Genomic DNA, 10,128 nt, shown 5'->3' with positions numbered 1-10,128 from the left:
GACAATAAAACAAGGGACCGCGATCATTAAGAATAGATGCAAGACAATACTGCCGATTAAAATTAATTTCACGCAGATCATCCATCTGTTTTAACATTTCCCGGTGACGCAGAAATGCCGTGTTTTCCGTTCATCAGGATCTCTCATTTTAGGGCAGACACATTGCACCGGTTTTTAAGGGACACACCTATTGGCGCTGGAAAAAGCTCCTGCTGACAGCGCTTCTTTGCAGATCATCGGCGTTTTGCGGCAGATTTTTCCTCCAGGCTCAAATTTAAAGGCGGAGGCGGAGCCGGCAGCCTGACATCACCCGTCCGTATAAAAGCCGCATCTGTCTGGCTGGGCATCGGGCTGTCTGAGGCTGCTGTTCGGTACGCGCTCCCGGTTTGGACAAAGCATCCGCACAAGCATCGCATCCACCACATAATCCGATCAGACCCAGCACTTTCGCTCTCTGCCCTAGCTACAACCATGACGGCAAACGGAACCAGCGACATGCTCAAAATCCAGTTCGGGCTCATCAACTGCGGGAACAAATACCTCACCGCCGAAGCGTTTGGCTTTAAGATCAATGCCTCAGCCACCAGCATGAAGAAGAAGCAAATCTGGACTCTGGAGCAGGATGGCGACGATTCCAACGTGGTTTTCCTGAAGAGCCACCTGGGCAGGTACATCGCGGCTGATAAGGATGGCAACATCACATGTGACAGCGAGACCCCTGGCGAGGACTGCAAGTTCACCATCACAGCCCACGACGATGGGCGCTGGTCCCTGCAGTCCGAGCCGCACAAGCGCTACCTGGGCGGCACCGAGGACCGCATCGTCTGCTTTGCCCAGACTATCTCCGTGGCGGAAAAATGGAGCGTCCACATCGCCATGCACCCTCAGGTCAACATCTACAGCATCACCAGGAAGAGGTACGCCCACCTGAGCTCGAAGGTGGACGAGATCGCCATTGACAGGGATGTCCCCTGGGGCGTCGACTCCCTGATCACTCTCGTCTTCCAGGACCAGAAGTACCACCTCCAGACATCGGACAATCGGTTCCTGAAGAGCGATGGCTCCCTGGCTCAGAAGCCCGACAAAATGACCGGCTACACGCTGGAGTTCAGGTCGGGGAAGGTCGCCTTCAGGGACTGCGGAGGGAAATACCTGGCTCCCTCGGGCCCCAGTGGGACCATGAAATCTGGCAAGAGCAGCAAGGTTGGGAAAGATGAGCTCTTCGTGCTGGAACAGAGTCACCCACAAGTGGTGCTAACCTCTGGAAACGACAGGAATGTGTCTACCAGGCAGGGTAAGACCTCCAGTGTCCATTCACTCGCAATGTGCATGCAGTATATTGTCATTAAAGCAATGGTCCGACGAGAGCGGATAGACTAAGATTTAAATCTTAGACAAATCGGTTAATGTTTTCAAGTGAATTTACATTAGAGGCGACATTCCGTAAACTAAAGGAACATTAAGCTGATAGGTTGTATATACACCTTTCAGAAAGACATAATGGGCACATGCGTGACTGCAAATCTGATCCCAGAGAGCACAGCTGTAAATCCAGCCATGACCTTCTCTCTCGGCCTCTTACAAAGCTTCGGAGATAACGTGGTTTTATGATACTCCCCCCTAACAGGAGAAAATAAATTATAAATAAACTGGGAAAAACCAATCACCCCAAGCTTTGATCGACCCGGGAAAAGTCAGCAGTTACAATGCATTTACCTTCCGAATGCTTTTGTTTCCTGCTGCAGGAAACAGCCTTATCATTTTTTTTCTCTGTGTCTGAAACGTGCAGACGAATTCTCGTTGGTAGTCGAAGTGATTTCCAGGCGAGGTCATTTGGCGTTAGCACTACCCCTTTGGCTAAAGTATGCAGTCTTGTTTAAAATACAACAGAATTAAACATTCTGCAAAAAGAAAACGCGATCTTTCCAGCACTTCACCAATTTTTCGGTTTTCAGTGATATTTTTCACATTTTTTGGTTTACATTTTGATTGCTGTATTGAAAATGTCAATGGAGTATTACTAAAGTTTTTTGCCTTAATGTCTTGCAGTTTAGTAAGAATTGGGTTCAGGGAGGATTGCTACAGTATTCGTGATACTAAATATGATCTGACGTGCCACTTACACTGTAATTATGCTGCTAAAACGTTTGCTATAGCTCAAAAGGAGGATGAAATGGGTAATCATCATATTTGCCTGGAGAAAAGGCCAAACAACAGAATTATTTAATAATAGACATGCAAAATTTTACTTAGGGAAACTATATTCTTCTTTATTAACTTTATGTTACATTTAATTTTATAAAATGAGTTAGAATTATTCTAATACATTAAACAAAATGTCTGACAAAAGCATGAAATTGTAACCAAGACCAGCACATGTTGTCATAATTAGAAAATGCATTCTCTGACCAGTTTCCCAGAATGCCTTTTGATTTCTTAAGAAAAGAGCTGCTCTCCATTCGGGAGGATAGTGTGTGAATGGTTTGGTGCGGGATGTGGCCCGGCCCACCAGGCGGCTGATTGGATGCCAGGAGCCCGGTGGCTGCACGTGGTCGCTGTAGAATAGAGAGCAACGAGGCCCCTCTCTTCTGCACGCTCCCTTTTGTCAGTCAAAGGCCTTTCATTTGCCCAACCGCGGCTTGAAAGACTCTAATGAGACATTTCTGTGTTGCATTCTGTGCCCTCCTCTGAGAGGGGCAAGCCGGGCGAGCTGATGCATAAACAGCCTCTGTCGCCGCCTGTTTTTGTCCAGACGAGTGTCGTACGCCGTCGCCTTCGATTTCCTGGCCAGACCATAAATAGATTAGCAAAGCAACAAACAAGCAGACTTAGCTGTCATCTGCATAAGCACATAACCAAACAATGGCCGGCCATTTATAGAGTTTGCAGAGGCGCTGGCCGGACGGTAACCTGGCGGTCACAGACCCGTCCTGTTTACCTAGCGGCACAGCCTTTAGACCACAGCTCATTACATTAGTGGCTGCGTTCAGCGTTTTCCGCCCGTGTGCAAGGAACCGGTTGCGGCCAAAGAACAAAGGCAGAGCGCACCCCCCAGGGCTCTCCCGGCACCCCCCGGCCGAAAGGCCCCAGCCGCCCTGAACAATGGTGGCCTCTTTAGGACATTAGTCTCAGTCCACCAATAAGGGAGTAAAATAACATGCTTTATAAAAGCCTTTAATCCTGCTGCAGGTTAAAAGCTCCCGTAGCTGTGCTCTTGGTCCCCTAATGATTTAGAGGACCTTCTTTCATGTGGACGTCTAACTGTAATGGGTTTGGATTTAAGGTTTGCTGCAGCACATGTCAGCGTTTAAGCCGTCCGTGATGCTGCCGTTTATTCTGCAGGCTCTGCTGCCAGGGCCCAGTGTGGCTTTTAAATGACAGGCCGCACTGGGCGGACTCTCCTCTCCCATTTTCCCAACCCTCTAAGCTTTTCGTCTCTGCAGCTCCTCTCTGTTTTTTATATGCATCAAAGAGTAAGCGTGGACAAACTCGACGTCATACCCATTCCTCTGCGATGGGCTCTTATTTCACCCGAAAGCTCGGGTCCGCCCGGCCTTCTAGAAATGCGACTCGTGGTCTGTTAGCCGGGCCCCCAAGACCCTCGGCAGGCTGCCTTAATGGACAGAGACACCATATCTGTTCAGAGATCAGTGGGGACAGGTCATGTGCGAAGACGAAGGCTGCCGGAGAGAGCTTAAGTGTGTTTAAGGAGCTCTGGAGATGTGCTTTCTGGTGATCGGTGCTGACGCTGCCTTCTGGAGGCCGCGAGCAGTCATGTGATGCGATGCAAACTCTGCTGCTTTATCTACAGACGCTTAACAGCTGCGGCTACTTTCACCGAAGGCTCCCATGTTGAATTTAACCAGAAGCTGACATATCAGGAAAGATAACAGAAAAGCAAATAAGCAAAAAAGCAGGTTTGCTAAGAAGCTCGTTTTTACAGTTGGTGAAGAGGAGTTTCTCTCGTCCGGATTGATTTACGGCTCGTTTTAGCCCCCCCGTCCACCGCGACAGCTCTGCTAAGCAGCCATTTTGGCCCATGTGTTTCTCATCACCCCTGTTCCCCACCTCTCTCCCTCCCTCTCTTGCTCCCTCTCTCACATATTTCTGTGGAAATTTAATCTTCCCAAAGAGACCATCTTTTGCCAAAGTAATTAAAGGCTGAGATGGGGACAGTTTGAAATGACTGGATAGAAGAGTGAATGAAGACCAAACTGAAGGCAGCGTACGAAGCCGATTAAAAATGGAGTCGCAACGTGAAAAGATACATTTTCCGATAGTAACACTCTCCTTACATATGTGCTTTTTCCCTTTTGGAATTTGGGAAGCTGCCCTCTGTTACCCCATCCAGGCTTTTATGCTCTACATGTGTTTATGCTCTACATGTGTTCCATACAGAAATATGTATCCTTATGTTAACTCCTTATATGGAGAAAGTGGAGCCACATGATTAGTACCTCAATAGCTCAAATAAAATGCATTCTATTCAGTGGGTCAGTCAGGGCAGAATTTTAATGTGGTTGCAGGGTCCCCTGTAAATACTTCCAGTGTGGCTTAGTGATGCGGTCCTGTCAATTAAGATGTAACTAAACCACACTTTCCATTAGGTATCAGCTGTTTCTGTTGCTCTCTCATGTCTTGCTTTCTAACAGTATTAGGAGTCAGGTTTAGCTTGCAGAGGATGTGGTCTGTGGATCAGGCTGCTGTTGCCTGACTAAGATTTCTGGCATGTGTGAGGCCTGGGAGTCCCAGAGGACGGTTATTCCCTCCAGGGGATGCGGGAGGCTAATCCTCATAGGTCTGCAAAGGTCACTGAGCAGAGTGGAAGGGCCAGGATTTCCTACTGAGCTTTTAATAAGTTCAAAAGATGTAGGCACACCTGGACTTCACGGCCATTTTTCACAGGGTTCATTATTCACAGAAGAAAAGAGGGGGAAAAAAAACAATCACCGTGTCTATGGAGATCAGGCAGAATCGCAAATCTCTACGAAAGTATATCTGCAAATAATTTTCGTGTCCGATTTAAGTGTCGGTAAGATTTACAAAAAGCCAGCCTTCCATTTGATGTTTCATTATTTATGTTACACCAGCACACCTTAGCCAATCCTGGACACGCTTGTTTTTCAGGAATGGACCTTTCAGCCAACCAAGACGAGGAAAGCGACCAGGAGACCTTCCAGATGGAGATCAGTAAGGACACGAAGAAGTGTGCCTTTCGCACCTGCACTGGGAAGTACTGGACCCTGACTGCCAACGGTGGACTGCAGTGTACAGCTTCTACAAAGTGAGCCCAAGCCCAGAGTGGGTCCATGTCCTCCTGCTAGGTCCCCTTAGCTTTCAGAAGAATCATCGGTTCTCACAGTCACATTCCTGCTGTAGATATATAGTGATGAGTTGATCAATGTGTCCGGTATCATGGATCTACTAATACTCTGTGTACGAGGTTATGAGGTCACATAACCCGCCATTTCAACTAAACTCCCATCCCATGTCATTCTTTGATTTCCACCTTCAAGGTGCTGTAGTATCAAGGTTAAGTCTAACTCTTTCAGTGGAGTTTTTTAGCTAAGGCCTTGTAGAAAGTTCAGTGTTTTATTGTAATAGTCAAATAAATAAATAAATAAATAAAAAATCAAAACTATGCATCTGCCAGATGGTATCCCAGTCAAATTTCTTATAATCCTGGTACCTATGAAGGTGGTCTCAAGCTCAGGGTGAGAGATCAAAGTTCATGACTTAGGACAACCCAGAATCGTGTAAACAATTGCACATGTTCCTATTTTGTCAAATGATCCAATTTGCACCACAATCAGGAAATGGCTGCCAAAACCATGTGGCAAGCAGAGGATCAATTATGATCTGGGAGGTCATCACTTCACTTAAGCCTTTGCTGCTGCAGTGGACTAGTGGTATAGGTTCTATACTGCAACTAAAAGTCAAGCAGGAACAAAGAGATATAGGGATATGCAGAACATGCAATACTTTTCAAAAACAGAAAAATATGTATTTGGTGTGGAAATCGGGATCTATCCACCAGCAATGGGATCACTACGGCTTGGTCGCTTGAATCATCTTGCGGTTTGTGCCTCCAGATCTGCAAACTGCTACTTCGACATCGAGTGGCGTGACAGGAAGATCACCCTGAGGGCCGCCAACGGGAAATACGTGGCGGCCAAGAAGAACGGCCAGCTAGCAGCGACCGTAGAATCGGCGGGTGAGTTGGGGAGGGTTGGGGCCCCACAGCTGCCCTTGGTGTCGTGTCACCATTCGTTGGCATCGCCAAGGTCAGGATTTCGAGGTCTAGAGATCAGATACAGCTGAGCACAGCTGCATTTGCAAGAGGCTCTCAGATCGCATCCCTTCCTTCAGCCTGATGTGCAAGCCGTGTATTAAAATTCCGATGCACTCTGCTCCATTCGTGCCTAGGAGAGACGGAGGAATTCCTGATGAAGCTCATCAACAGGCCCCTGATTGTCCTGAGAGGCGAACATGGTTTCATCGGGTGCCGGAGAGTGACCGGGACCCTGGACTGCAACCGCTCCTCTTATGATGTCTTTCAGTTGGACTTTGACAATGGGGCCTACAGCCTTAGAGGTCAGACCCAGCAGGACTGATCAGCTACCAGAGGTGTACACTTCATGCCCAGATAATTAAACATCCTAGCCAAGGTTTTGTTTCAACCAACCAGTTGAGTAATCTGTGACTGTGACTCTTTATGCTGAGTGCTTGGGTGAAACAAAATTTTGGTCTGGATTTTGATTTTCTGGACCTGAACTATCTACACTATTGGCTACCCATGTGCAGCTACATGCTGGTCTTGTGTTTGGTGTAAGATTACACTCTGAGAGTAAGATTTAGGGAAATGCAGTTTCATCTATGCATAGCTGTATCTAATGAAGATTCCAAAGACCCATCTCAAAATCTGAAGCATCAGTGGTTCTCCACAATTGCTGATCCTGCCCTGTTACCTCAGGCCTGTCCTCTCCCCCCCCCCCCCCCCCGCACCCTCAGATTGCACTGGAAAGTACTGGATGGTGGGGAGCGAGTCCACGGTGACCAGCAGCAGCGACACTCCGGTCCACTTCCTGCTGGAGTTCTGCGACTACAATAAGGTGGCCATCAAGACCACGGAAGGCAAGTACCTGAAGGGGGACCACGCCGGGGTCCTGAAGGCCAACGCCGACGCCGTGGAGAGCTCCACCATGTGGGAGTACTAGCAGCACTTTAGTCACCACTGTGGCTTCTCACTGTTCATCTTTTTCATTCATATTCCATTTTTCATTTCGATTATGAGTTTCCTGTAACGTGCATGCGTGTGACGTTTAAGTGGCCGAAACCTATCAACATATAACATCGGTAGCTGAATCCGTGTCGGTCTTAAACAGACTCGACACGCCGGCAGTTGTGTGGTTCAGACAGACACCCCCCACCCAGCACATAGCGACCTCCGACAGGGCACAGCTCAGAAACAAACCCCCCCAAATCTGGTTTGTTTGGCAGTAACTTTGGTTGGTGCAACTCTTCACTTTGACAAACAAAGTTTGATATACGCAAATATCAAAATGTAGTTCAGGGGGGAAAAGAAACCATAACAAAAAAGGAAGATAGCATGAGTGGAGATGGTCACGTGATCTGGCCACCAACCCAAACAGAAATGAAAGTACTCACCCTGGCCGGCACCTCAGCCGCAAGAATGATGGCCCCCTGCAGATAGCCCGCGTTGTGGCCCCAGCAAGACCAGTGTCCTCTTGCATTAGAAGGCTTCGTATTACACCTCCTTCTCTATCGCATTTGATCGCTCGTGCTTTCGGCAAGCCAGTCCTCTACGTGCACGTTCACAGCTCTGCGAGATCTAGTCTCCTCATCAAATCCGCTGACGTTTGAGTTTCCTGCAGACTGTCCCCTTCCATCATAAACTAACTCTCAGCCCTGCCTCTGCTTTAAGAAAGTCTAAGCCTCTCTGTATATTGCCAGCGCTCAGTATTTTAAAGCCAGAAGACTGATCATAGTATTTCGCAGTAACCGCCTGAAGTTTGAACGTGTAGCCTGTCTCTTCTGTTTCTTGGTATGTAGGAGATCCAGTTCTGCTTCGGATATACAGCCCCAGAACAACTGGAAACTGTATGCACAACTCTCCTTGCAATATTCTGTTTATTTTAGTGGAAATTTATGAAGTAGCACCTCGTGAAAATACCACTTAAACCCTCAGTGTCATTTGGCCAGATGGAGTGCCAACTGAAATGGAAATGGATTTCCTCAGTCTCATCTCACTTATACCTAAGACCTGGAGCAAAATAATCTAACCCAGAAATGTTGTATTTTTATTTAAAAAAAAAAAAAAAAAGATACAATGTGAATCGTCGGTCGTCACTTTGAGCCCACCCTCTGCGGAGGTGCCGCCTGATTGCCGCTGTGTCAATTGTGTAACTGTAAACCTAAAGTATGTATTACTAGCGGCTCTTAGGTAATGTTGCAGGTTCAACACTTTGTGGGTGATGTTTCAGAACATCAGAGGATGAGCCCTCCTCTACTAGTCAGACGCTTGTGGAGAGTTTAGTCCTGTTCCTTTTCCCTGGAGCCGTCCTACAGCACATCACTTTGTTTACTGGAGTTTACTGGAAATGCACAAATTGTATTTTTTTTGTCTGGAAAAATCCCATTCCAAGGCACAGGCATTATCATTGTCTGGGGGTGGGAGTCAAAACCCTTTTCCTAAGTGACCAATAGAAAATTCAAATGAATTTGCGCAACCCCATGGTCATCTCACTCACAGGCCAATGGCGGGTAGGGAAGTCTGAACCTCTTCGGAGCCAAATGCATCCCGTAATCATGGGCACTCCTTCATAATCACAATGAGGGGGCGGGGCATCATGATCAACCAATAAGAACACAGCCTCTTGAGAGCATCCTCTTCAAGGGGCTCGATTCCTCCCAGAGCAGCACTGCCCCCCAAACCAAACTGCGCATCACACTGCTCGAGCCCCAAGGTGCTCTGAAAACTGGTGCTACGCTTCTCCGAAAGCCCACCTCACACTTCCGCATTGCCTATTTTGGCCTCAAGGGCAGCGGGTTCGATCAGAAAAGACCCCCTGATGTGGGGCAGCCGCCAGAGTGACCTGTATGTTAGGAAACACAAGGAAAACTCTGGGGCACAGACGGCTTATAAAGGCAAGGAAGAAGGATGATAATGTTTGTGTCTTTCTTAGAATATCAATGAGTTAAATATATGAAAAAAAATCCCCTTTATTTCATAAAGGTAAAACTTCCTTTTTAATTTTTTTTATCATTTTGATAATGTGGTTATTTTTTTTCGCTTATGTGCCATTTGTATAACTTAAATCCGATGTCAAATAAAGTTTGCATATGAAATTACAGCAGTCGTCGGTGTAAATTTTATAAGCATTTATGAAAAATGGAAGAATGAGGCAGCAGTTCATTAGCTGCCGGTGATCCATCAGAAATCCGAGCACAGCCCGATCTCTGAGATCAGGGCTTTTCCCCCCCCTCTCCATTCTGGCCTGACCCAGGGCTCCCCGTCTGTAAATAAGCATTAAATGGTGTATGACCCGGCCCTGCCGTCTGACGAACATAGCCGGCAAAGCGGGAAGGCTTTGGGGCGTGGGGGCCTCTCTTAGTTTACTTTGGAACCAGAGCTGCTCACATCTCGTTGCAGGAATGCAATCATCTCCCTTCCCGAAACGCACCCGAGCCCTTGAATGTCAAGCAGGCTGACCTTTCTCATCAAGGACGCTTTTGTGAAGCGAGATTTATTACCGGTGACGGGTTACATCCCATATTTCTGGCTGCCCGGTTACCTCAGAGATATTGCAGTAATGCCACCAACTCAAGAAAGTAAACTCATCGACCCGTTTTAATATGCTTCTGTTCACTAAATATCTAGCATCACAGGTATGATGATTAAACATATCAGTTATATGCAGCCCAGTCACACAATGCTAGTTTGTTTGGTTGTTTGAAGCTGGCTTTTGTGGTATCAGCAAATTTTATTTTAGGAAAATTGCCAAACGGCGTCTTCGACGTGTACTTCAATAGACAAAGAGAGATCAAAGACACTGGCGAGAACAATGTGTCACGTTGCCACCTCGTTTGTTCTGTCACATCACAGCC

At 47.2% G+C, this 10,128-nt stretch overlaps 1 protein-coding gene across 1 annotated transcript; it reads left to right on the top strand.

The window, feature by feature from the left end:
• Nucleotides 1-323: 323 nt before the first annotated feature.
• On the top strand, nt 324-9,372 carry fscn1a (fascin actin-bundling protein 1a). The gene is made up of 5 exons (XM_048991869.1): nt 324-1,294; nt 5,128-5,284; nt 6,093-6,214; nt 6,427-6,594; nt 7,012-9,372. The coding sequence occupies exons 1-5, from the start codon at nt 472-474 to the stop codon at nt 7,215-7,217; spliced, it is 1,476 nt and encodes a 491-aa protein (XP_048847826.1). The 5' UTR covers nt 324-471; the 3' UTR covers nt 7,218-9,372.
• The last annotated feature ends 756 nt before the right edge of the window (nt 9,373-10,128 follow it).

The sequence above is a fragment of the Brienomyrus brachyistius genome, chromosome 22 (genome assembly GCF_023856365.1).
Source record: "Brienomyrus brachyistius isolate T26 chromosome 22, BBRACH_0.4, whole genome shotgun sequence".
NCBI classification, from domain to species: domain Eukaryota; kingdom Metazoa; phylum Chordata; class Actinopteri; order Osteoglossiformes; family Mormyridae; genus Brienomyrus; species Brienomyrus brachyistius.
The sequence above is the reverse complement of the archived record's forward strand: the minus strand, read 5'-3'. Positions and strand labels throughout refer to the sequence as shown.

Bases quoted from the DNA above. Each gene is read 5' to 3' on its own strand.
- fscn1a (XM_048991869.1), top strand. From the start codon at position 472: ATGACGGCAAACGGAACCAGCGACATGCTCAAAATCCAGTTCGGGCTC. The intron at 1,295-5,127 runs GTAAGACCTCCA...CTTGTTTTTCAG, and splicing joins GAATGTGTCTACCAGGCAGG to GAATGGACCTTTCAGCCAAC. The intron at 6,595-7,011 runs GTCAGACCCAGC...CCGCACCCTCAG, and splicing joins TGGGGCCTACAGCCTTAGAG to ATTGCACTGGAAAGTACTGG.